Source organism: Acanthochromis polyacanthus, chromosome 18 (assembly GCF_021347895.1).
Source record: "Acanthochromis polyacanthus isolate Apoly-LR-REF ecotype Palm Island chromosome 18, KAUST_Apoly_ChrSc, whole genome shotgun sequence".
NCBI lineage: Eukaryota > Metazoa > Chordata > Actinopteri > Pomacentridae > Acanthochromis > Acanthochromis polyacanthus.
In genome coordinates this window covers 6,017,224-6,044,757 of record NC_067130.1, presented here as the reverse complement: position 1 = coordinate 6,044,757, position 27,534 = coordinate 6,017,224, and the positions used below count along the sequence as shown (strand labels likewise).

Here is a 27,534-nt window from a genome sequence, read left to right as displayed (position 1 = left end):
GACTGAGATGTAGTGCAAATCTGTGGAGTTTCCTGCTCCGCTTTCACCCACTCACTGCACCTCAGCACACCAGCTCACCTGCGGCTCTGTTCACACACTTTCAGACCACTCTGTGCTACATAATGGTTGGAATGTTGGAGTAATTCAGCCACACATGTTCAAAGTCGAGACCAATTCCGAAGAATGATAAAGATCTGCCCACCCCTTGAGTTGATATGATTGGCTCCTGAGGTTTATTGTCAATGAAAGCTAAATTCGACTCCATGTTTTTGAGACGGGCACTGGTACAATGCAGCATCAACTTACCGGTAGAAATGTTCAGCAAAGACACTGACTGCTTTGCTAATAATAAGTCTTTTAGCATCTAAATAAAGACCACATGGGCATGCAAACAAACTACACCATTGCTGCTGGACTTCTTTACCCTTTATTGTGGTCAGAAACAACACATATGTTCATAAGGCGCTTGATTTTGCTGTTATTTATCATTGCTCCTATTAATAGGAATAAGAATACAGATTTTAAAAAGTAGCCATTGCTGCCAGCTTTACATGGCATGGAGGTTTAAGTTTGTTCTGTTTCTTCTGTGTTTTCATCAAGAAAGTTTTGCTTTTCTGCCCTTTGAGCTAAAGTGAGTGAAGTTCAAGATATTGCTCTGCCACACTTCAATGGCAACACGAAAACAGAATGCATGCCGGTATCTTTATTAAAGCGAATTAGTGATGAATCGCCCTCATGCATGAATCATACATCAATAATAGCCTAATTTTACACACAATCCATGATGAAGAAGATAGAAAACAATGGCAAAAATAGCATACTGTCAATATTTTAAAGACTCCCCCCAAAATTTCACAAATAATGTTTTAAGGAGAGCTGTTGTTTTATTGAGAGGAATGAAGCTCCCTGTGGCTCTTTTGTAGTTTGAACACCGTCTTTGAACACTGCTTTGCTTTGTGACTTTTGCTTATTTAGTAGCAAAGCATTTATTAGTTACACTCATGTATTGCACTGCATGTCGGTTTAAGTGGTGCTCCTGAATTTTGCACTAAGGCTCACACAATTTCCAGGGAGCTCCAGCGTTGCAAGTGGAAAAGGTTGGTCTGGAACACTGAGGTGAAAGCATACATGCATATGGTATATAAACTGAAATCTATTCTTGGCTAGTCTCATTTTAAAACTTCTCTCAATCCCCGAGTGGAAATTATGCCTTAGGCTGATGTCCTGACCGCTTCAGTAAACGAACACACCCATTCAACAACAATACAAGTTATGCAAAATTAAAACTAGAACCAAACTATAACGAGTAGATGTTAAGTTAAACTCTTCATTGTGTTTCTTGCTTTTTCCTTGATGGAATAACGTGGCTGCTAGATTCCTTATTAAATGCCTCTCACATCTGTCAGCAGCGGCTTGTCTGTAAACACACATGTTTTGACAGCAGAGATTTGATGAGTTGATACAGAATAATGACTCAGTTAGTGAGTTAGGGGGAAAAAAGCGAGCTGCCAAGCCCATGGTCGCTTATTGACTATCTGCCGGCACTGACCGTACGAGCACTTTTGTCCTTCCCTATTCAAAGGCTTCTCTTCAGAAACAGTTAGTAAACACAGAATCACCACAGAATCTCAAAGAATGTGTCCGTGAGCGTTGCAGAGCATGAAAAATGCATCCACACTTAAAACCTTCATTTTCAAGTTTTTAACTAGGGTGTATTCAGAATGCCTCTGGGGGTAAGCACAGAATATTTTCAAAATCCACATTTTCCTGACATGTTGAGCACCGGTGGATAAAATGTGGCAATCATCATTCAAAACCACCCGAGCTTTCTTTATCCCCCTCCATCCCCCCCAAACTATATGCCATTTCATTTCACTTCATATATGTGTTGTTAAAATGAATAAGATGGTTCAGATATTCATCTCTTGTCACGCTATTTTTAGATTTTCAATAAAGCCGCTGTCATTTTGTGCTGAGGCTGGGGAATCTGCAGTGTAAAACTACACAGAGAGTTTGAGCATCCTGAGTGGGTTCGACAGTCGCTGTGGTTTGCTTGCTCAGATGTGACTGCATGCTGTCCCCGTTCCACAGAACACAATGAAGCACAGACAGACTCATTTACTTAGTCTTCACTGTTGAGCCTATGAAGACGTGACATGGAGAGCTACAGATCTGGGACAAAGCATACATAACGTACAGTAAATGAGGGTGAAAAGCCTATATTCATTTGGCTGATTCACCGAGCTGGATGAAGCATTTTGGTGCCGACTTTCATCAAAAGTGTAAAACATGACACAGGGTGGACTTGGGATTTTAAGAAAGGAAATCTAATTGCATTAATCAATGTTTTTATTTTGAACACATAATGCCGGTTTATATAATATATAAGAGCTTATTAATTAAAAGTGACAACATGATTTTACTGGAAAAAATGCAAAGTAAAATGCTGCATACGTCAGAGGTGAGCACACCCTTGTGCAATATCACTTGAATGTCAAATGAGTTGCATCACCGTTCCGTCATTGCATCACTTTTACATTAAACAGTAGGGTGCTGGCTTTTATGTAAAATTATACAGTTTAGATCTACTATATTAAAAATGCAGGCTGCACCTCAGGAACTCATTGCACCAGAATTCAGCACACTTTTTATCTTAGAATTCTTTCAATGCTTGCTATGTCCACCTTTATTTTTGATAGCATACCAGATTTTTGGAGAGATGTTCCACATTCTTCATATTTTCATCTGCAGGACTTATGTTGCTCTACCATTCTTTACATTTTAAAAGCAATATTGACGTCAGATGGCCTTGGCCAAGTCATAAGTTTTATTTTTTTCATTTTTAGAAACTTGTGTAATTTCGGCAGTGTGCTTTGGATCGTTATCCCACTGGAATATCCTTCTTCTGTTAAGCTTCTTTAGACTAGAAGTCCTCTTTTTAGACAATATTTTGGTATTCATGGTGCCACATATAAACATCATCTCCCAAAAACCTTGTTGTCACACTCCCATCTGTTTTTCACTATCGAAACTTTGCATTTACTTTGGCAGCCATGGGCAGGTTTACGCCAAACATGCCGGACTCCAACTGAGCCAAATTTCAACATTGGTCAAGCTTCTTAAAATGCATTTTTGTGCTGAAGATCAAGCAAGGGTATTTTTCTTGGACAATCTCCATAGATTTGACATTATGCATCGTCTTTCATACTGTCTGAGCAGTCACAGAAACTCAGATTTCCATTGATTGACCCCTGTGCCCAGTCTGAGGCACTTAGCTGTCTACTCTTTCAGAAGCAGATTGCGCAAACATCATACTTTACTATTTCAGGAGGAGAACCACTGCATCTCCGATTAGTAGCAATAAAGCTTATTGGATACCTCCTGATTTCTGCTCAAACTTTTTTTTTTACTTTTTGAGTTGACATCTTAGTTTGCAGACTTTCCTGGATCCTTTTCCATATTTGTGAAGTCTCATGATCTGCTTTTTTCAATTCCTCTTGCAATGGAATCAGAATGCAGACATGTAGAGAGACACAGCTCATAGATCCCAAACTGCAAAAGTGCTGCCTGTGAACTTCAACAAAAATGCAATTATTGAGAGGTGATGCATTTTTAATCATTTGACATTTAAGCGCTATTGCACAGGGATGTACTCACTTATGTTCTATACCGTACATCTTAAATTTTCCCACTGAGATGTGCAAAATCTGAGGTTTGAAATCGAGCAAAAGGAGCAAAAGCGTACCTTTACTGTGTATTTTTTCTTCTTGCACTACAAAGTGTGCCAGTCTGCACATCATGAAGGAATCAAAGCACAGCAGACAGCTCAGTGGGGAAGAGCAACCTTGAAATTATCAGCAAAGTCAAATTTAAATACCTACCTGATTTTCAAAACATACATCAGTCTTGCTCCCTCTCCACTCCACTCCACAGTGTGCATTAATTTCAAACCAGAGGAAAACAGGAGCCCCGGTGAAATGGTGAAGGAGACAAGTGTGTCATTTATCCTTCCACTGCCAGGTTAATTGACAAGATAATTATAAGACTGAGGCAGAGGATGAAACCTGACAGGGGTGCACACATGCCTGTGAGTGCATATTTAAAGGCAGAGGGGTAGATGAGTTCTTGAACATGTGCACATGTTTTGAAGTGCAATTCATTATGCTGGCAGCTGTATTTGTTTATTTGTAATGAGCGACTTCATGAGTAATTTTTTTTCATGGGAAACTTGGCTGGCTCCATCCGAGCTACTCTTGTTATTTTCCCTCACAAACATGCCAGCAGTCTTGAACACAGTAGCCCGGATAGCCAAACTGTTTAGCAAAAACGTAGCAAGAACATAATCAGACGACAAGACCAGTAACCAACCAGAAAAAGCTGAAAGCGTCAAGTAGCTGGATTGTGCACGGTGTCGAGTTCATATGAAAGAAACCACTGTTTTAGATGTGACACAGAGACTCTCCTGGTCAAGGTCTTTGCTTAGAGTGAAGTTAGCTGAAGTTACACAGCAGCGACAGAGCTATTAAACTCTTTTTGTAAGATAAGTGGCGGCTTTTCACAAGTATTGTATCTGTCATTATCACGGTAAGATTAATTCTTGGCACCTGAAAGGATTATTATTGTTAGTGTCACTTCAGCAATTTGCTGTTTGATTGCAGTGAACTGCTTCATGATGATTGCCAGTTATGGGCTCTGTGATTGGTCAGGTCTGCTCAAAGCAGACAAGTAAATAATACAGATGGCTGAACTTCACTGAACATTTTTTCCATAGCAACACTTAAAATTCAGGCTTTAGACAACCTTGTTTCACAAATTTAACATGATTTTTGTGGCTGATGCAGCCTTTAGAAAAAAAAAACTCCTTGGCTCTGTTCTGCACTTCAAAGGTAAGTGATATTTATCTACTGAAAAAAAAGATACACATATTCAGTGCTCACTAAAAATACCCAAAGATATTACTGTAAAGCTCAGGTAATGCTGTATACAAGAGGGTCCTCTGAGCATTAGCATAAAAGTCTAGTACAAACAACAATGAATGATAAATGTGGCAATAAATGGAATTAAACTTTTTTTCAAGCATTGTTCAGAACAGCCACTCATCTGAGTCGAGCCAAGAGGATGTCAGTGAGTCATTCATTTTGCCCTCAGGGACTACATTCAAGCTTTCTCATCTCTGGCGTCCATTCTCTCTCCATCCCCTCTCTTTATTTCTTTCCACGGCTACAGCTTTCTTCCTCCCTTGTTCAGCAGCTGTGGAGCACAGCTAGGGTCAAGAGAATCTCACACACACACACGAACACACACATGGACGTGCTACCGTTAGGGCTGAATGCAGCTGAGGGCGTGGAGGCGTAGGGCTGGATTTTCCCATGCCAATAGTAACTGCTGGCTGCATTTGAAACTGTGGGGAGACCTTCACTGCCCTCTGCATCCCTGCGCTGGCCCCTGGCCCCTGGCCCAGAGGCTGTGTCTTCTTCCCTGCTGGGACACTCAATGGATTGTGTGTGTGTGTTGTGTGTGTTACTGGCCAATCTCAGGAGGGGTTCTGTCATTCAGTCATCAGCCATTCAGCCACCAGCCTCAGCATTACGGACTGCCAGCCCCTCGCCCAGGGCAAGTCATCTGTCTTTAAAAGACAACAAACTGCGATCTTTCCCTTCGCCCTTAAAAACTCTGCTCATTCCCCTAATGCTCCATTTTTCTTCATGTCCCTACTTCATTTTCTGAAAGTCGCTGTCTCAGTAAATATATCTCTCTGCCTGCTTTTCTTCCCCCTTCTGTGTTTTGGGCTCACAAAATTACTGTTTGCCTTTTGTCCCTCCCTCTTTCCATCATCCATCCAGTCCCAGGGTTTGTGTAGGACATCTCCTGCAGAGGAAGTTGAAAGCATTCCTCTGCCTCCCTTGTCATCATGGCTTATTTAATAACTATCCCAATAAAGTCAACGACGAGCCCCCCCGCTCCCCCCTCTTTTTATGTGGGCCCCCAGCCCTCGCCCTCAGGTCTGATGAATGAGGCCATCAGGCATGCCAGCTGCCCCGGAGGTGAGCAGGCTGCCCCCGCCGGGTAGCCAGGCCACCGAGCCAGGGGGAGGAAGTGGAGCAGAGTAGAAGAGGGGCAGGGCAGGGCCGGCATGCCAGAACTCACACCAGGCAAAATTTGGACAGAATGAACGAGTGGAAATATGGAGAAACGTGGGGAGAGCCAGCGAAGCAGAGGGGTACAGGATGCACATGCAAACAGGGGGCCAGCTTGGGCGCCAGCAAAGCAGTGGGCAGTATGGATACACTCACAACATGGTTTTGCTCACAGCTTGCTCATGACTTTCCACTTCTCTTGACAACATTTGTGCCATATTGTAGCAGGCAGTGCATTCACTTGGTCATTTTTGAAAAGCACAAGAAAAACAATATGAAATTTGCATTTGGAAAATGTGTTTCGCATTAATTGGACAAAATATAAATCCTTAAACATATCATGGTGGGAAGTCAGGGCCACAGTGCAAACCAAAACACTTGTGCAGATATATAGGTGCATAAATTATATAGCATGTGGTATATTTTAGCATTTGATGTGACAAATCCAAGGTTTGCTTGCATATATGTGTGTGTAAGACAGGACTAAGGAGAAAACGAGGGAAGGGTACAAAGCACGTTACGGATCCTAAACTGAGCAAACGGGCATGCTTGCATATGCATTAATCCACAAGGCCATGCTCATGCATTAAGAATAGGCTGATAATTAGAGCAGACTACGCATGGTCATACAATACAAACATGTATGAGTGACAACTGCTCCACAGCTGGCTCTTTAATACTAAACTCCTCAGAAAACATGGTGAGCGTTGATTGCTGGCAAGCCGAAGCTGTTTCCATATTACGGTACCTGCCATATTTGTTGACTCTGCCCACTTTAACGGCATATGTGACCCCCTCCCATCCACTCCTGCCAAATAGCTAGCCGTGCCCTCTATTCATTACACTGCAGTCTCTCTGTGCCACTAATACAGCCGCTGCCAGCCTTGGATCTGTTGTGCAGAGACACAGAGATGGTAAATTGGTTAAAGCTACACCGCTAGCGAAGAGAAATCTTGACAGACTGAGGAAAGAGCAGAGGCTAAATGCTTCCCCAATGCACATGAATCTTCGAGCGAAAGAGGAAGATGTCCAGGATGAGGAATTGTTATTCAACTGGGAGTGTACATCAAGCCTGCATAAGACATAAGGCCGAGGCCAAAAAGTACAGTAAATGACATTCACAACACCATTTTTCTTAATCCAGGCTTCTAGGGAGAGACTCACTTGATTTACTCAAGGATAGTTTGCCTACTTGAATCTCCAAACTACCACTACCTTTGATTTGCAGAGAAGCTTGCTGCTATATTCCCAAGCAGCCGCTGGGTTAGCTGCTTTGCTACCTGTTACAAAAAAAAAAAAAATCTTTTATCTCCATCCAGCTCACTTTCTCTCTTTACATTCCCATCGCTTGCCATTGGGGAAATCTTTATTTTCATACCCGAGCAAACATTTTTATAAATGCAAACACGCTCTCTAAAGACAGCTTCAGAAGCGAGACCTGCCCGGTACCTGAAAGCACAGCAGCATGTCTCTCCTGGCCCCGGCCCTCAGAGTAAGCACAGCTGTGTTGAATATTTCCCTCACTCCTCAGTTCATTTGAGGGTGATCTGAGCTCAGTTAGCCCCCAGGACATGGAGCGGTAAACAGGCCTGACTATCAAAGCAAACCACCCTTGTCAGAGAGACTGGAATATGAGCCTCTGACCAGTGAAGCTGTGGATGCGAACAGGCAGGAAGGCAGCAGCGGGCCAAAGCTGAGACACTCCTTGACAGCAACTGGCTTAACCTAGTGCTTACAGGCTGAAGAAAATACAGATTTCCTAAATCATCAGTGGCCAGGTCTACTGTAACCATTACTGTAATTACTGCTAAAGTTTAACCAACAATAAACACCCATGCACCACACGTATGCACTGTAAAATTCTAATTGTCAGGTATTTTTTCCACAAATTCTGAAAAACAAAAGCAGTTGCTGTAACTTGAAACTGTACAGCATCTGTGCATGTGTTTCTGGAGTTAATCAGATTCATCCTTTCTGCTCTGGCATACGAGTGTTGACAGCCTGTACTTTTAAACATAAAACACTCAAACGTTTTTGTACAAAATAATGTCTATAAAATTGAAAGAAATCAAGGCAGCTGGAAACAAATGTTTGTTACGAAAGACAAGGTAGGTGGTGCAGCTGATTCGATTGTCACTGAAGAAAAGAAAAACCTCAGGAGAAGAGTTTCTTTTCTAAATACTAGTGTAACAGCTAAAGCTCAGAGCACCCTGGTAGCCAAATGCTTACATTAAAGCAACATCTCAGTGTTGCACGTCATACCCCTCACTTCCACCCCATATTTTCCTGTCTGCCTCTTCACTTTAAACTGCCCAATAAAGACAAAAAAAAATGGACACAGCTCGTAATCTGGCTCAAGTCATTTTCAGGTTCGTCATTTGGCTGAGGTCTGACCACACAAAGCCATTCGTTGAAGAAAAAACAAACAAGCGCTCTAATGACCAACGTCCACGTGGCAGAGATGCAGGCAGCGAGGCACCGAAGCCGCCACACTGCGACTGCCCACATCCTCAGTCGGTCCCGTCACCTAAACACAGACTCGTGCTCCAGGGCAAATGACTGGATGCATTTAGCTCTGCGCATCACAGAGTGGTATTCATCTTCAGGAAATGGCATGCTCCGCGAGACGTGTTTAACTTGAGAGCGTCAGAGGAGATGGAGCTGATGTTTTAACCACCGGCCTGTTGTTGCTTCGGAGAGAAGTCAGTAGAAGCAAGAAAAAAAAAAGCAAACCGAAGAGCGCTTTTATCTTTTTCCACATGGATTTGGGGCACGCATCTACTTCTCGATAACTATCTCCATTTAACGAACTGGTGTGTGATTGAGAAGCGCAAAACCCCAGGTCAAATTCATTACTGCACACTCATATTATCCCATTATAGCGTGCAGAAGGCCACAGCCCTGGGGAGGAATCTTCACCTCTGTCAACTTGTGTCAACCTCTATAAATGTCTCTCTCCCCACAGCAGCCAAATGTGACTGTATTACTGGAGAACTAATGCTAATTAATTCCAACAAGTCCATCACAGCCTGCCCAGAGTAAACAAAGATTAAGTTCAGAGAATTTACGTTCCACCAGGCTGACACACATCTGAAAACATCGTTTGTCGGGGCAATCACAGTCAATTCCTCTCACACATTGTGCATAAAAGAAAACACCCGTTTGATATAACCGTCTGCTTTTGTAAGCTGATGAAAAGTGTGGAGTGAAAAGAAAAAAAAGTCACATGGAAACACTGAGTTCATGTACTTTTTTCACATGCAGCTGGACATGTTTTGCTGAGTATGTCACCAAAATTAGCAGTGATGTCAATGATGGATGTCCCTCGGCAGGCTGTACTTCAGAGCCTCCCTTCAGAGGACGCTGAGTGTTTCAACATTTATCTGGAATGGACTCTTTAACCACAGTCATTGTGACACTGGGCTGAAATCCCTTTCATGTCAAAGGAATGACGAGACTAGTAAAGGAAAAGGAGGATCTACTTTAAAGGATTGCAAAGAAAAAATACAAATTTAAAGGGGGTACTTAACAAAATCCACTGTCATAGATGTCCCTCTAGCCCTGGACAGTTCCACTCTTCACCACGCTCAGCTCAATATCCTTTCATTTCTCTGGTGTTTCTTAGAATGTAATTTCTGCAGAGGACTTAACAAGATCTTTGAGCTCCATTGGTTCTGCTGGGAAAATGCAGAATGAAGATCTCTCACTGAATCCGATGCCTCCTCTTTTTAACTCGTTCAATATAACCGTTTCCTCCTCTTCCTTTTGCCCCCCCCGTTTACAGCTGTAGTGCCATTTCCTTGTGAATGGCACAAAAAATAAACAATGAAAACTAAAGGGGAAGAGTGGCAGAGTAAGAAAGACTGTATACTTGTGTGTTCCTGGTGAGCGCCTCAGAGGTGGGTGAGAGCTGTGAAAGGCCACATTGTTGATGTCAAGGCCAGTCAGCATCAAAGAGCTGATTCAGGTTGTGAGAGGAGTCTCTCTTTCACTCGCTCTTTCTCCTTCCCTTCACCGACACACACATTTACACGCCGCTCTGCACGGCCCCCTGAAGACCCCAAAAAACATCACGGTTTACTGTTCCCTCGTAGCCAAAGAACAATATTTGGAGTCGACGTGCAAATTTAGAAAGAGGTCAAGGGGCTCGCGGCTGCACGGCTGAGTGTGCGCGAGCGAAAATAAAGTGAGGGCTGAAATACCTCTCGTGGCTAAAACATATCACCCGTTTTTCTCGACTTCCCGCTCACACCAACCTCACTGGAACTCTGCATAAGCACAAACGGTCGTGTTTGGATATGTAAATGATCACAAAATCTTTACGTGTCACTTTTCTGTTCCATTCAAACCGAGAAGTAGGCAAAGCCGCAGGGATTATTGAGAGCTTTAATTGCATCCAACAAAGCGAATTAGCCCTGTGACACGTGTGTGTGTGTGTGTGTGTGTGTGTGTGTGTGTGTGTGTGTGTGTGTGTGTGTCTGTGTGCCAATTTGAGAGCGTGCATTCTGGTGAAAATGTGTGTGTTGTGCGGGAGAGGGTGGTGTTACTGCATGAATTAGTCTAGTTAGACACCAGTAGCTGCACTAGCATGTCAGGATGAGATTTAACGAGCTTTAATAACTAGTTTTAATGAGCTTAATTAAGAATCCATGCGATCCCCATGGAAACGCCTCAACCCCACCGAACCTGGCTCCAGGTCTGAGGAGCTTTTCAATTGGATTACTGCGGCTAATGTCACTGAGACACAAACAGCGAAAACAAACAGAGTGCTGCAGGGGCGCCAGGGTGGAAGGGGTGGCAGGTGAGATGAATGCAAAAAGCAAGGGGATGGATGTCACAGAAGGACCTTTGGCAGCAGAGAAATACCTGCTGAGGGATGATGGGAGGAGGACGGAGGAGAGATAACCAGCAGAACCAGTAGGATTAGTGTGGCACAGAGATTTGGCTCGTGCATCCTGTACACAGGAGGACGGGTCCCTTCCTCCGCACCTTTTTCACTCCAGTGATAATTGGGCTTACAAACCCAGTTAACCCTTTCATCGGCTTTCCTTGTCTCCATTTTTCCATACAATCAGGTGGGTTTGATTTTCGTTTTTTGTAAGAATCTTACACTGCATCAGATGAGTGGAGCAAATGCAAGAACTATCAAACCTCATCTGCTATTTCAAGGTGCAAATCAACCTTCTGCTGTTGTTTGAATTTTCAAGCGACAGGATTTAGTGGATGCAATCGCTCAATTTAGATTTTCATACTTCATCACAGTGTAAACATCGTGAACAAAGCTGTACATTCATTCCAAAAGCCTCTCTTTGATCATAGATTAAATCCCTAAAAACTAATTTCTGTGTATCAAAGTCAAATATTTAAAAGTCTTTTTCCATGAAAATAATCCCTTCCTGTCTTAAAATGGTTGAGATGCAACTCAACACTGTTGCTTCCTCTGGAGTTTACAGAGTTCTCTCTTTCTCCACCCTCTGCTACTCGCTGCAACTCAGACACACCAGCTCAACTACAACTCTGCCGAAAAACTCTATGCAATGTAATGGAAGGTTTTATTATTGGAGTAATTCAGTCACACAAGTTCAAACCAGAGACTGATTCTAAAGAATAATGGTGCTGAAAGTTCCACCCCACAAACTGACAGGACTGGTTTCTTTGGTTTGTTGTTTATCAAATCCTGCCTGTCTTGACCTGTGTTTTTGAGATTTATCAGTACGCTGCAGTTCTGTAGCAGAAATACTCGGCTATGGTGCTGACTGCTTATTCCGCTCATGATATGTCTTGTAGCATATAAAAAAACACCAAATGGAGATGTTAACAAGACAGCTGACAGTGTTGTTGGAACCGCTTTCTCTTCTTGTTGTTGTTTAAACACCAGTTTTATAGATGCACACTTGTATATTTAATTGGGTAGGGAGTGACAAAACCACCCATCATTACATTCCAGCATGCCTGCTAAAAGTTAGAGGCAAAAGAAACCAACAAAAACTCAGCCTCATAAGAAAACTTGATCTTGTTTCCCTCACCATAGTTGATGGAAATGCGTGTTCATTAGCTTCAAACTGGTGTTACATTACAGTCCTCTCCTCCACGCGTCTCCCTGGGATCATTTTGCCTCGCGGTGACCACAGAGAAGCTCTGTAAAGTGCAGTCCGACAATGACGGAGTGACCTTTCAGATAAGCATGATAAAGCTGTCCATCCCAGTTCTTCCCTGTTCCTCCCCGGTGTGCACGCGCGCACACCAAGAAATGTGAACATGCACAAACATGGAGGTGAATGCACACAGGCATATCTGATGACCTCCTCTCTGAGTAGATGAAAAGTCCTCCCTGAGGGGTTTTTCAACGGGCACACACACACACACACACACACACACACACACACACACACACACAAAGTAGACCTCTTCCCAGGCGTAAGATCATGGGGGTGTCATCTGGCAAGCAGGTTATCACTGGGCCCTGGGAGCTGCAGAGGTCACAGAGGTCTCCTGGACAACACCGGGCATCTACACACCGTCAGCCTTGAGCCGGGCAATGCAGCTCATCTTTCATCGTCTATCTGCCGGGTTCTCTCCTGCCTGTAGCAAGTCCCTTCATGGTATTGCTATATATAGTTCCACTGCTTCCCGGGATTCTTTGTGATGTCCTGCTGCGGTGAAAAGAGTCTGGGGCTCATCATTATAAATCAGCCTGTTAGAAGGAATAAAATATTAAAGAGCTTCTCCTTGGATTCAAACTGAAGTCTCCATTAGTGAGGGCCACAGCAAATGGTTGCTTGCATGGCAACAACACAGCAAATCAACACAACAACCCTTTTAATCACCCTCTCAGTCCTTTTGTTCTCCTCCCTATCTTCCTCCACTCTCTGGCCTCCTGGTGATAAAGTTCGGTTACCTCTTTAGGGAGGAAAAATCATCACAGGTATGTGTTTTCTGCATCAACGGGATCTAATGTATTGCTCATTAGATCTGCATCTGCGGAGTCCTTGTCCATTATCTGCCTGCATGTAAAAAAAAAAATACTTCACAGAGATATATTTTTCTAACCTTGCGTAGGTCTGCATAGGTCAAGGGAGATTAGAGGGAGGAGAGGAGGAGAGTGTAAGCTCATCTTATCATGCTGAGTTCTCTGGCGAGGGGCTGGACTGCTGACAGTACACAGATAGCAAGCAGTGGGGATATGGGAAAAGGAGAAACAGAAACAGGGCCACACAGCAGGAGCGCCCAAAAAGGCACTGATTAGAAGGCAAAGCAACAGATACAAAGACTCCGACAAAAGAGCTATAAAAAAACACACACACACAAGATGCTGCCCGATATACAAACTTCAGAGCACGCATGCACACACACATAGACTACGATTTCATTTCATGTCAGCCTTGAGGGAGGGCTGAACTACTCGCCTCATCATCCTCCTTCTCGATCGCTCTGTTCTTGGCCCGCTGCACGCCTCCAGGGCCAGCGAAGGCAGCGATTAACGACAACAGCGCGAGTGTGTATGAGTGTGTAAGTGTGTGTAGGGCCTGATCGTTAGAGCGGCCAACTTGTGTAATACAATTACAGAGGCTGCAGAGAAACTGCTAATGTGCACGCAGGCAGCTCTGTCAGATGGATCAGGTATTGAGTTTTCTATGCTTAATTCACTTTCCAGCACACACATGGGTGCATTAGTTAGATTAGAGTAGCGGGAGGGGACGGGAGGTGGGGCTGGTCTACCGCCGAGCCGGGCAGATTTGTTTAGTGGTGGCTGTCAATTACAACCCTGACCCCTGCACTAAATGGCTGCTCATCCAGTGGAAAAAAGGAAAGTAGACAAAAGCCAGACAAGATTGGTAAAGACATGGCCATTTGCTGCAGAAGATAACAAGTGGCATGTTGTGGAGTAAACAATGGTCAAAACACTGCACATAATGCTACACCAATAAAACAGAGTGCTGGGGCCTGAAAAGGCAAATGTGACCATCAGTAAGATTAGTGAGGCGATGTTATCACTAGAACGCTGCGGTAATGGGATGATACAAGGCCGGTGGTGGACGGGTACTTAAAAATATGAAATGGAAAACAAATTATTCAATTTGCTCTTTTTGAAAGTCTCATGCAATTTAAGAGACTGATTGTAGATGCAATCACTAAAAACTACTCGCTTCCTTTTATTCTTCATGGATTGCATTGTGCTTACTAAAGAAAAGAAGCGCACAGAAAATCCATTTATTTATATTCAATAGTAGAGAAAGTATTCCTACAGCACTTTTCTTTTATGTACATGTTTGGTTGTTGCATTTTTTTCTGTATCTCTCTAGTTTTATATTTATTTCTGTTCCTGAACTTGCCTTTGGAAGACGTGCACATTATATAAATAATCAAAAGTTAGCCAGTTTTACTATTAATAGTTTGACTATTTTGGAAAATAGCAACACTGCTGCCACCTATCATGTGCATATTTCTATTGTTTTGCAAAAGTACCACTTATAAAAAGAACAAAATAAGGACAAGAAAATGTAAGTACAGATTGTACCAAGAAAGTTGGCATTGCTCTTCACAGAAGCCACATACGCCCATGTGTCCTTGTGACTATGTAGACCTATTATATCTGTTTTTCAGTAAAGCTGGAGCCACTTGTCTCAAAGAAAACGGGCCTCAGAACAACGCCATCACAATGCCTGTTAGAGAGTCATTATAACTCTCTTCCAGAGACGATAAATACATTAAATCTCACAGAAGCTCTTTTCTCCAGTAGCTAAACGAGCCGCGGGAGGAGGGGGGGCCGCAGTTTCCACAGTAAACACCTCCCTCCCATGTAAACATATATAATCACAACAAGATGGCCAATGCAGATCGGCTCGTAATTGTATCACTGAAGTGAGATGAGTGAGTTTTAGGAGTGGGGGGGGGAAGCAGCCGATTGAATTAAAATGTCTGTTTCGCTCCCGAGAGACCACCCCGATACAAAGGACATAGATTGTCTGCGTGTAACTGGGGCCACGCAGTAACAAATAATCCTGTAAGCTTTCACAAAAACTCTCTTTGTAGGCTCTGACAGTATTTTTCTTCCCCCCCATCTGACACCCAGATTCTTCTAACAGAGCGAGAGAAGAGAGCCAAAGGGAAAGAAGAATAGGAACGAGGAGTAAAGTTGGATGTGACAGGCTGAGCACAGAAAACCTTTATCCGCTGATAGATGTTAGACAGCTACATCCCCTCATTGTGACACATCCATCAAAGCACTGATCACTTTTGTCCTCCCACTTGTCCAACCTCTACGTGTCAGAACCGCTTTGACCAATCCGTTTGACTCCACGACTTCATACAGTACGGCGTGTTAGAGGAGTGACCGCTGACACTCCTCGGATTTGACACGCCTCGTTGAAATTCTTTAGACAGAATACCGCATCCTGTCAAGCTCCCATTGAAACAAACTACAGTGTAAATATTCCAGCCTGAGTTTGTCATGCCCTTCCCCTAAATTCAATCAATGTGGAAGCAACTGCCAACAAGAAAAATGGCAGTGAAAAACCCAAACCAGGTTGCACTGGTATCTGGTGTTCCACAGAGAAGAAACACAATAAGGTTCGGATTACCACGCCAAATTTCCCAAGAAATTGCAAGCGGCATGGAAATATGCAAGCGAGATGGCAACGCTCAAAGCTGCCCGATCCTCACAAAACACTGGTTTGTTCAACATTGTTGTGTTTGTTTACCAGATTTGTGTTTGCCTCCTTTCCATGAACAAAAAGCCACAGAAATGAGCCCAGAATAGCAACGGGTTAATGTGCCTGAATCCTGGATGCTCTCAGCCTCTTCATCCGGTGGGTAAAAGCCACGCAGCTTTGGAGTGGCTCATTTTATTTTTTTGTCTCCACCTCCCCTTTTCCTTCCTCTTCCCCGGGCCGTATCAATGCTTTGTTTGGCAGGGACTCACGATGAGATATTGGGCTGCTAAATAAAATATCTGGCACTGAAAAGCAGCGATAACGAAAAAATTGTGGCCAGCAGGAGGCTATGAAGTCTTTGTATACTTGTAAAAACAATAACACCATGATTTAGTAATGCACAGCTTTCTAAATGCAAGAAGCAAGGAATGTGTGCAGTCAGATTTAAACAGGCAGCTACTGAGGGAAGCTCATCAGGCGGTGTGATTTACCAATGCAACGCTCCTTTCCTTTACACAGCAGAGGTTACCCGGTGTTGCCCTCCCCCTCCACGTGTCACCCCCCTCTGATTTTACCTGACAGATCAGCTTACCTCACGTCAGCCTAAAAACCATGGGAACCCCTATGTATGGTGTGTCACCACTGAATTATCGGTTTCCGCTGCACATGCTCCAGCGTATCTGCAGCAAGCCATTATGGTGTATCAGTTTACAGTTAGTGTGCTGACTCCAGTGCAGCTGGTGCACTGTATGGAGTCATAGTTTATAGATGTCTGGAATTAGAGAAACAAGCCTGTCATCTCGCTAAGCTCGCTCATTTTTTCCAAGCCAGGATCTCATTTCTCCATCAGCTTGGCTTGCAGGCGAGCGACTTCTACAAAGCCTACCACTGTGTTAAGAGCAATTCCCTTCCACCAAACTGATGGGTGGGTTGGCAAACTCCTGATACCAAGGGGCACTCCTGTGGATTAGTGGTTAAGATGCTGACCATAAACCACAATGTACTCTGTTCAAGGCCAGCTGGAGATCTTTGTTGATCTTTGTCTCCCTTGTTTTCTGTCATCTCTCTATTAGCACCATCTAATAATAGTTGAAAATGCTCTAAAGATATTAAGAAGAAAATAACTTGCAAAAGATATCTGAACAATTATATATGCTATTAAAAATGCTGGTACTGTGAGGCTGCACTGGCTAAATGCAGATTAGCACTATATGTCAAATGCTGTCAAAAACTATAGAACTTCACAAGTTCTAAATTTGACCTGATGCCAGATAATAAAAAAAAGTGAAGCAGTCACTACAGTTGGTACCATGTTTCTGGGAACTCCGTTCAATTTTTTCCTCTAAACCACAAAAATCAAACTCATGGTGATGGTACACGAAAACACATGCCTCTTCCAAAGTAACTGTAATATAATTCATCCTCTCAGCACTTTAGATCTGCACTTAATTTCATGATAATCCATCTAATATTTGTGAAATATCTTACTTAAAGTATTAAAAAGCCTTAACCTTTTCATAGCACTAGAGGTAAAGTCGTGAAATCACCAATTTGGATTCATTCTGTGGACCATGAATGTCTGTACAAGCTGAGATATATTAGTCTTCTGACCAACAGACCAAAATCAACACTAATAGAGTCATGCATCTAGTATGGCAAGTAAACAATGATTTGCTGTGAAAATATTTTGTAAAAGAAACTGATTCTTCCTGTTCTAATAGTTAGAGAGCATATTTCCATTAATTGTTCAATCCTAGAATTGAGGGTTGCTCACTCTGTAGGTCCATGCAGCTTAGCAAGATCTGACAGCAGCATCCATGACGTGGCAAACGTTAAGTTACCAATATTTTGGGTTCCATGCCTGAATGGATTAGGTGCCTGTGGAGGTTAAACAGCAAACAAGAGCTGTGTTGACTGTACGAATTTCGAGCAAGAAAGCTCTCTGTGTACAAAATAGGGCCAATTCAGTCATTTGACCTGGTTTAGGAATAACTCCTGCTTTTTTTTCTCCTCTCTCTCTCTCTCTCTGCATTTCAGAGCAATCATCACAACAACATCCATTATTCACCTTCTGCCTACTGTTTGGTTAACTCCTTGAAAGGGGCAAAGGCGCAGCTGGAAGCTCTCCTATAATGGCGATCCCTTAAACAACCTGAACATTTGCATTTACAGTACTGTTTGTCATTCATTATTTATTAAAGTGAGCACACTTTCAACCAATGAACACGTGCCTGCGCCGTGATCCAGAAATACTGCGTTGCGAGTAGCGAGAGGGCAGCTATACTTGACATATTTCAATCCTTTTTGTGTTCGAACATCATGTTATCCTGACATTTACAGCCGTGAACTTTCAGATGCGCCACTGCTTTCTCTTATTATCAAACTCATCTCCATAGCACTCATTAAATAAAGAAGGCATACAAATCAAAGACAACAGAGCCACTTATTGTCTGCCTAATTTGGCAGATTTTAAATGTCAGCACTGCCTTTTTGGTTCCCTGACAGATTCCCGAAGAAGAACAATACAGTACAGTTTCGCCGTCTCTAGCAAGCGCACAAATTGTAGCAGCTTCGACAGTGTGCTTTACATGTTAGGAGTCATAAAATAACCTTTCACCGCGGGGCTTCTGTCTGGGCCCCATTTAAATGAGACCCATTGAGCTTGCCCCAGTTAAACACTGTCTGCCAGTACTTAAGTCACCAGGGACTGATCGTGGAGATATGGCACACACACACGCTCACAAACACATGCTGTACAAACACAGGAAAGTGCTGACACCCAACAGCTATCTCAAGTTGCAAACTATTACTGGGCTCGCAGTAACAAAGCCCAAAATGAAGAAAAGAGGTCACACAGTAGGGTGTTTGAGTCTGTGGTAGTGACGATGATGGTGGCGAGGTTGGGTATTTACAACATTCAGACCTACACTGTGGAATCTAAATGTTTTCCACAATGCCAATGATGAATTCCTTGGGTGTTTGCTGAGACTTGTGCAGAGTAATTATAGGGGGGGAAAAAAAAGACAACAGTCAAGCATGAGTTCTAAAGCATAATTTTTTTTAAACATCTCTTCACATTTTGACTCTTTTTTTTTCTGTCACCAGGAGTGCATGGAGGGCTGGTGGGGGGATTAATCATACAACAATTGCGAAGCTTTAATTTAGCACCTCATTTAACTCAGTAAAAACAACAACTTTACAGGCTGGCATTCTGACACACATTTAATTCTGCCCTCTGGTAATGGTCTGCTCTGTTTAAAAGTCTGTTTGGCAGCTCTGTAGATAACAGATGGAAGAAAAATGAGGGGAATTATGAGAAAGATTGATTTCCTGGGGATGAATGGTCTGGTATTCACACAGATTTATCTGAAACAGACTTTCTCGGACTGTGTTATTATTGAATAAACATACACGCGCGCATATACACACACGGCAGCGCCATATGCACACAAACAAGAGCCTGTGCGCACAAAGACACGCACACACAAAACAAGACTCGCACTGAAAAGCCAAGAAAGCAGAAGCACGCTGAATTATATGCGTCAGAATGAAAATATTGTACAAGGTGATAAGAGGTGAAAGACTGCGGACTGTTAAGGACACAACAAGAAGGCTCTTTTCAAAAGAATATCACTTCTCATTCGCCATATCTGACTGAATTAATTTATAGGTGGATTTTTTTTTTAAACAAAGTAAGCACAGATGTGGTTTATTCAAAAAATCCACCTTTATTCAAGTCCCTTCCCTAATGTCTTATGAAAAAGTTATCCCTACACAAGAACAAGAATGAGCATTGTCCTTTAAGGCGTCCCAAGCCCATCCTTAAGGAACCATAATATAAACCAGAGACTATAACTTCTCTTGTGGCATCTCAAAAGCAGACACAGGAATGAGGCAAAAGAAGAAAAAAAGAGAAGGACGGAGGAGGAGGAGGGGGGACAGGCGGATAAAGTACCTCATTTGAGTCCCATAAAAAACAAGGAGGCACAAACATTTATCTGTGGCAAGGCTTTCATCAGATGCTTTAAGAGAGCAGAAATAACAGAGCAAGATGCTGATAAAGTAGAGACAGGAAATGGGGAGCGTGGGTCTCCAGCTCTCATGTTTCAGCCGGGACAAGAGGTCCCATACCCCTCTACCTCCCCCCTCCCTGCCTCTGTTCTGCTGACATACATAGACCACAACCCTCCCGACCAGAGAGTGCAGCAACTGGAAACCACCACTCCTCTTCTGAATGCGCTCAGCGAAATGAGCCAAAAGTCCGCAGGTATATGAAGCGTTGTCTCCGCATGACGGTTTAACTCACTACAAACCGGCTTTTCAGAGGACTTATTACAGATAAATGTTGTTCCTTATTCTTTAGGAGGGTTTTTCCTGTATTTGCTTTAGTCTCATTCCACTCGTGAGGCTCTGGCTCGGAGCACAAGACAGGGCAAAGCCAGGATTAAAGGTTTAGCTTTGTCAATCAGAGTGAGAACAGAGGCAAAGACAGCAGCTGCATTTCCATCCTGACGAGCGCCGCTGGATTTCCATAGAAGCGTGAAAATTTCAGGTGACTCCACGCTGAGCGCGTGACTCAGGTGCTATGAGTCACCGCTGATATCATCTCACTCATTACTGCCTCAGTGGCGCGTTGGCCTCTCTCAACAGAACTGAATATAACTTGGCTTTAACATCGACTGAGTTCTCGTGGTAGCAGAGCGGAGGATTGAAACAGCACCATGAGAGGATGATATTCGTGCTTAGGGCCATTTTTTTGAGCTCCTCTCTTTGTGTTATCTAATTATCTATTAATCAGATACAATGTGTTAGTTGAAGGGAGTTGTTTGTTTTTGTGGAATTGTAACTTTTGACACAAATTGCAGTATGAACAGCGTGTAGGTAGAAGAGGTTAGTTCAGTTTTACTCGGTTATTAGCAGTCTTCAGGGTCAACAGCACCTCCAGTTGCACTCTTGATGGTCTGTTAAGTTAAGAATTCTTCCTACAAGGCCAGCCTTTACCCACTGCTGCTTCTTCCTAATGAAATCCAAACAGCTGACTTGGATTATTTAACACCTTTACACTACACTCAAAGCATGCTCGGCTGAAATTTTTTGGCTTACTGTTACAACTTCTCTTGTTTTATTGGCCAGCTTAGGCCAGGATTATACTCCCCTGTCAGTGCACTCACAGACAGTTGCAGACACTACAGATGTTCAGTTGCTCTAAAACAAACTCATTTCTAGTCAACAGGAGCAGCATCATATCCACTGCAGGCATCCTCTTACGGACTAAAGAGGACGAAATGTGCATCACTTGGTCCCCAGCGGACCCTCCTGTACTTGTAGATGTGGAAAGAAAACTCTGTCCTTAGGCCTGTGCTTGCTATGTAGCGGTTACCAAGGTTGTTGCATGCCCCACGCTCGGTCCGGGTACCGAGACAGCAGTGAACGCTGTTAAAGGGCATGAGGGAAATAATAGCATTCTGTCAGCCTTTTAAAACACATCAGCACATTGAGCTTTTTATAGTGTCTGTGTGAATATGTAAGAGTATTCCAGGAGCATCTAAAATCCCCCTTACCCTGTTTATTTTGCATCCTAATTAACTTTGCAAGGCCAGAATAGCACGCATGGCAACAAAAAGCAGAAGTATGGTAAAATGCGGACATGGTCAGACAATTAAAAGGAGATACAAGGCAGACTTTATTACTAATTGATCTGGATGAGTAATAAATTGATGCTAAATACACACATGCATAATGAAGCTTCAAGTTTCTTCCACCGACAACCTTTTAGGCACTCCAACTCCTGTTTACCTGCTTTTGTAATGACATGTCCTCGACTGATTTCCTGTTAGGAACACAAAAATGCAAGAGGACATTAGCGGTTAAACACCAGGGGGGGAGGCCACAATGCCAAATTAAAGGGCAGGAGTGGAGTGTGTACTTATACTCTCTCATGATGTGCTCTGTCAGCCCTGCTGCTTATAATGGCATGAGAAGGGCCACTTAACTCGTAATCACTTCTCTCTACCCCTTTGGCTCTGTCCTCCTCTCTATCTCCCCCCTCCCCAACCCCTGATTTTCTCACTGTCGGCTCTGATCTCTAATCATAAATGAACTGTAGATCAAGAGCAGGGACAGTGGTCCACACCCCCGTCCCCTTGGCCAGGATCATGTAATCACAGGGCTCTTGGCAAGTAAGAGGCCAACAAGCCTTTGAATGCGAAATGACTGTACCTCTAATGCATCAGCCATCTCAACTTTGAAGAGCCACTTTCTGGCAAAGGGGGATATCACAGGTAGGAAATCAGGTCACCAGCACCACCACACCACCATCATCATCATCTTTGCCATCATTATCCCCTTTCTCCTCCAGCAGCGTAATTGAAAGTGGGACCTTTCAGACAATTATTTTCATTTGCTGTTTGTCAGATAAAAAGCAAAGCTTGCCACTGTATTTTCTGCCCCTGTTGTGCACTTTGACTTACCCCGCCCTCGCAAAAATTCTTACCAAACGCACCGCTGACACACAAAATCTAGGTGGTGCGATATATATATTGTGGAGAGACCCAGGTCAGCCTTTCTGGCACAGGCCTACCTGTCAAGTGCTGCTACTTGTGCCGAGCTCCTGCTAATGGACCGCTAATAGAAGTGAATGTTGCACTGTGAAGCTCCCCTGTAGTTGAGAGTGTCACCCAGGGTGATTAATGACACACTCTCCTCTCCTCCCATGTCCATCCCTGTCCTCGCTTCATATCTCGCTTTCACCCTTCTCCCTCTCTCTCTCCACTTCTGCCTCCAGTTCTCCTTTTCCTTTTCACTCCTCACCTCTAATCTCTCGGTGCCCTTTTTGTTGGCGCCCTTGTGATCTCCTTCATCTCACCACTTGTCTGTCGTCTGCTTCTCCGGAAAGGAACAAGATTTTAGTGCACAGGAATCTGAAATCACTATCATACTCCCGCACTAGTCAAGTTTAATTGCAATGCAAAAACTCTACGTGGTATGTGAGCAACAAACAAAAGCGGCATGGAAATGTCCCAACATAAACCTTCTTAGGAAGAAAGAAAGTTTAGGTTTACTTCACTGGAAGAGTCATCGGTCCAACAGGCTGGTTTGAAAGCAAATAAACAATAAAACTGCTTGGGAAAACCAAGGCTGAGAGGCTTTTAGAGCAGTACTGACAAGTCATGTTCCCTGTGTTGTTGTTTGGGAATTTTAACAACCTGATGAGTAATTTACATCCTGCTTTTATATACAAAGTAAACATTGTGGGTTTTGTGGGACTGCGTAGACTACGTAAATCTGACTGACTTTATACATCATTTATAAAAAAGGACTCAAAAGCAATGCGATAATTTAGTTTTTTCGACAGCAAAACGAAAGGAAATACAAGTTACAAGTGATTTATTTGAGTAAAATTATGGACTAACCATCACTTTAAAGCCTTTGTTGATTTTTGAGACAGGCAGGATTAAAATGAAAGAGAATCAAGTGACCCAAGCACATGAAAAATCCTCACTACAGCCCCATTTATAGCGATAGTCACAGTATTTGCCTCCATCAGCACAGCACCGGCTATATCCTCACCCACCAGATGAGTGCAGAACTGTTCGCAGCCGCCCCAAAAATAGCAACCGCATATATTTTTTGCCTTCATAACAATGGTATATGACATCAAGCGGAGCAGGGATGCAAACTCAGCGGCCACTTTTCACAGTAATTATCACTCACTACCACGCTCCGTCTGTGGCCCAGCTAGCAACCAGCGTGCAACTCTGACCCCGCTCAGTCAAACTGTGTACACGTTATTTTTTTTACATTGCCCTCTTCCTTCACCCATCACAACTCAATCCTAATTTCCTTCGGCTGCTTAAAACTGTTTGACTTCAAGTGTGTCGGTTCATGAACGCCGGCTAAAGGCTATCTTAGGAGGTAATTTAAAGGTACTGCTCCTTACACACAGTGCGCTCATTGTGCAGCCTGTTTATATAATGACCGCAGTGGTTGTAAAGTTAGCAGGCCCTGGGGAAGCCTGCTAGAAACATAATGATAAAAAAAAATAAAATAACATGCATTCTTTCAGCAGCACACACCAGTCGGAAAATGGCAAAGTCTCACTGTGGCACCGAGTCTCGATATTTTAGAATCCGTATGTATTAAATATCGGTTAACTTTTCCCTCCATAAACAACCCTCAGAGGGCACATCATCATCAGAGAGTGGAGAGGCAGCACAGACAGGAACATGGTGCGAGGGGAAGAGAGACGTTGAGAGCAGCACTGTGGAAAAAGTGAACTAATCCCAGGAAGGCCGGCACCCATGTACGTATCCACTGCCGAACACTGAGATGCACTGCACAAAATGCCAGCATTAAGGTCAGCCATGAAAATGAAAAGAAATCGAGAGAGAAAACACCTTTGAATGCAATTTTCTACCTCTTATGCCTCAATCTTCCTTCAACCCATCTTCTTGCTTTTCAGCCATTTTTTCCGGCTGTGATTTACTACAGAATCCTAATATTTCCGGATCCACTCACTAGAACTAGAGACACCCTTTATTAAATTAAGCATTCCATATGTTCCCATGACAACTCGACATCCTCCATCGACTTTTCAAAGCAGACACGGAAGTACGACGCAGCTCTGCCGCTGCCCTGGAAAGAGCAGAAGTGCATCTGTTCCTGTACTAAGGGTTTCCAATCAAGCTACTGTCACAGAGCTCTCAGCTACCTTTCTGGCAGCTCCTCGCTTATATCTGTCTCAACCTGTCTCCTTTGTCAAGAGTTAATGAGCACTCTCATTTCCCAGTGCTCACGTGGAACGAGAAAGTCCTCTAAGAAGTCAAAAAGTAAAAAATAAACCGCTGCAGCCAGATGAAATGTGATCGCAACTCTAGAAAAAAATATGTTCGAATGACTCCAAAAACAAAATTATCGGGGTGGAAAAGAGGGATGGTGTTACAAGCAGATGCTGGGTAAAGCGAGCCACTTTAATCACCAGTAGTTTTACACTGAAGAAGTGACTCTCCAGCGATTTGGAAATGTGTAGAGCTCATCAGTGCCCCAAAATAGCGAGGCCCATTAATTAGGCTCAAACAATGTTCTCCTGCTGTATCGACTTCTTAATGGACAGAGAGGAACCTTGTTCGTATTCCCCATCTAGTCAATGACACAGAGCTCTCCTGGGTTTTGGAAGGGGTATTATGTCATCTCACCCTGCCCTTCAGAAACTGGACCTGCGCTGTTTTGTTTTTTTTCACTCTTTCTCTCCTTCTTTCGCTCATTAACTATGTAGGAGTGAGATGAAGGTCTGGAGCAGCTAGATAAGGTTGCTCACAGACCCTCTTCCCTGTCTAGAAGATGTGCTTAGACCTCCAATTGAAGCTTGCGTTGCTTCCATTAAAAAAAAGAAAATACACGTAAGGGATCGTGACGGTACTGGAGGTAGGAGTGTAACCCAGAAATCTGCCTCATTTTCCCCTCATCTCATCATGTTTTTCCAGAAATACAACACAGACCACCTACCTTAATTGCAGAGACACACACATGCACAAACACAACCTTCACACCCATGGGTTCCTCTTAGCTGCCTTTGTGTGACTGACAACCTCACTCAGGAGAGAGCAGATTAAGCAAATGGCTTCAGGTGTTGTGGCATTATCTCAGTGTTTTCTAGAACAGACAGCCACAACGGTTTGCAGAGAACATCGCTCAACAGAGATCTGAGGGAAAAGGCTGAAGTTTAAAATGTGCCTCCTGACTGAGGTTATGTACGGTGACATAATTAAAACTGATCAGTTGTATTGGAAATGAAAATTGTCTGTAAAACTCGACCACTCAGAATTGAAGAAAAACTGATTACACCCATCCTCTGAAAGTCAAGACAATTTAATCAATTACTAGCTTCACTGGTCTTCATCATTCATCAATATTGGACATTCCATTTTAAAATTGAGCTATTTATAGGCATGCCAAATCAAGACTCACCAAGAATAAATGAGACTGAATCAGTGAAGGTTCAGCTTTCTTTACTTAATTAACAGAAGTCTAATCTGGGCAACAATTGGAATTGAAATCCCATTTACTTTTAATTTTACAGCAAATAATCTGCATATTATACGTTACCATGATTCCAAACAGATTTTTTTTGTAATATTCTGAAAATGCAAAGGCAATTTTAAAGGTTTTTTAAAGGTTTGGGGAGATGCAAAAGAGCAGCCATAATATAGGCTCATTTTCATTTATCTGGAGCAGTAATTCTTCATTTCTTTCCTCAGAGAAACGGCTCTGATGGCTTTCCAATTGAGGTTTTACACAACCAAAATAAAGAATTTGCCCTTGAATGACAAAATCATAATGTTTTGATTATGTATTCATCTTTATTTTTTCCAGAAAAGGTTTGATTGGACATTTAACCCAGTTATCTCTACAGGCCTCCATGCTCTGATTCAGGCTGCAGGCTTTGCTTGTGCCTTTATCTCTAACACAGCTCCAATGCCAAAAGGTGGGTGAACTCTATCTTTTTTTAAAGTGTCAGTGAATAGAATTCAGCTTTTTCTTCTCCACTACACCCCCGCCGAGGCTTACAAGACTTTAGAAAACTTTTACAGATAGGAAAAAGCTGAGTTCACGGGTCAAGAATACACTTTAAAGTTTACCTTGAGCCGCTCCGACATCCAGCAGCAGAAAAAGCAAAAGCCAGGACACGGTGGGCATCTCCGGGGAGAATCTCGGCACTCTTCCTCCCTCTCTGTCAGTTTGTGCACCGAAGCCCATGATGAGGAGTCAAAACTACGCTCTGAGGCAAGTCCGAGTCACTGAGAAATTGCTCAGATCAAAACGCGCACTATCGTCCCTCGCCGTGGCGCGCCGCGGTCCAAAATATCACCCTTCACAGCCCCCAGTGCGCAAAACAGCGGCCGAGCAGAAGATGTATCCAGCGCAATGTTGTTTTTCCTCTTACAAACATGTGATAGTTGGCTGAATGAAAGGTGGGAGCATCGCCCTCCGTCAGGGAGGATGTTGCATTTAAAACCTGCCTCCGTTTGCTTTTCCCTTTAAAGCTTCACTTGGCTTGTCTAGAGGTGTGGATCGATGTCTTGATGGCAAATTCATGCTCCCACACAAAATCAAAGTCCTCCAGCTGAGTCCGTCTCTGTCCAGCCTTTTTCCACGCGTGGTGTGTGTGTGTGAGAGAGAGAGAGAGAGAGAGAGAGAGCCGTGTGTGCGTCCACCGCGCCTGGCGCTCCACTGACGGGACTGATCCGAGGAAGGAGCCGTCTCTGCGGGCCACCTTGCTCCTTCAGCCAATCCAAGTGCTCCGGCAAGTGGCGGCGCTGCACCAAAACCTGGCCCGGACAGGAGCCAGGAATGGATGGCGTTTACCAGCTGGAGGATAAATGGAAGTCTTGGATTCAGTCTACATGGCTATCATTATCGTTCACGATGTCTTTAAAGTAGCCTTTTCTGTCCAGCGTGGGGGGGGGGGGGGGGGGGGGGGGGGGGATCAATAAAAATTGATACAACTTCGTTCTTTCCGTCTATGCGCAGTAGACTGTGTAGTCTTCAAAAACGGAATATACTACATGATAGTGGAAGAAAAACTGACATATTAGATGTAAATAAATTAACAATTACACTTTAAAATAAATAAATTGTTTACTGGAACCAAAAAGGGTTCTTTACAGTGACATTTGTTCTCCAGCTGACACAGAGGAATCATTTTTGGTTCCACAAAGAACATTTGAACAAGAAGTTCTTTAGTA

The 27,534-nt window shown here is 43.3% G+C and overlaps 1 protein-coding gene across 1 annotated transcript in view; it reads right to left on the bottom strand.

Annotated features, from left to right (window-relative positions):
- Positions 1-27,071, bottom strand: part of unc5cb (unc-5 netrin receptor Cb) — a 124,232-nt gene extending 97,161 nt beyond the window's left edge. Inside the window, 1 exon segment of the mRNA XM_022215238.2 lies at positions 26,428-27,071. Within this exon segment, the coding sequence (XP_022070930.2) occupies positions 26,428-26,545 (118 nt within the window). The 5' untranslated portion in view covers positions 26,546-27,071.
- Positions 27,072-27,534: the final 463 nt, after the last annotated feature.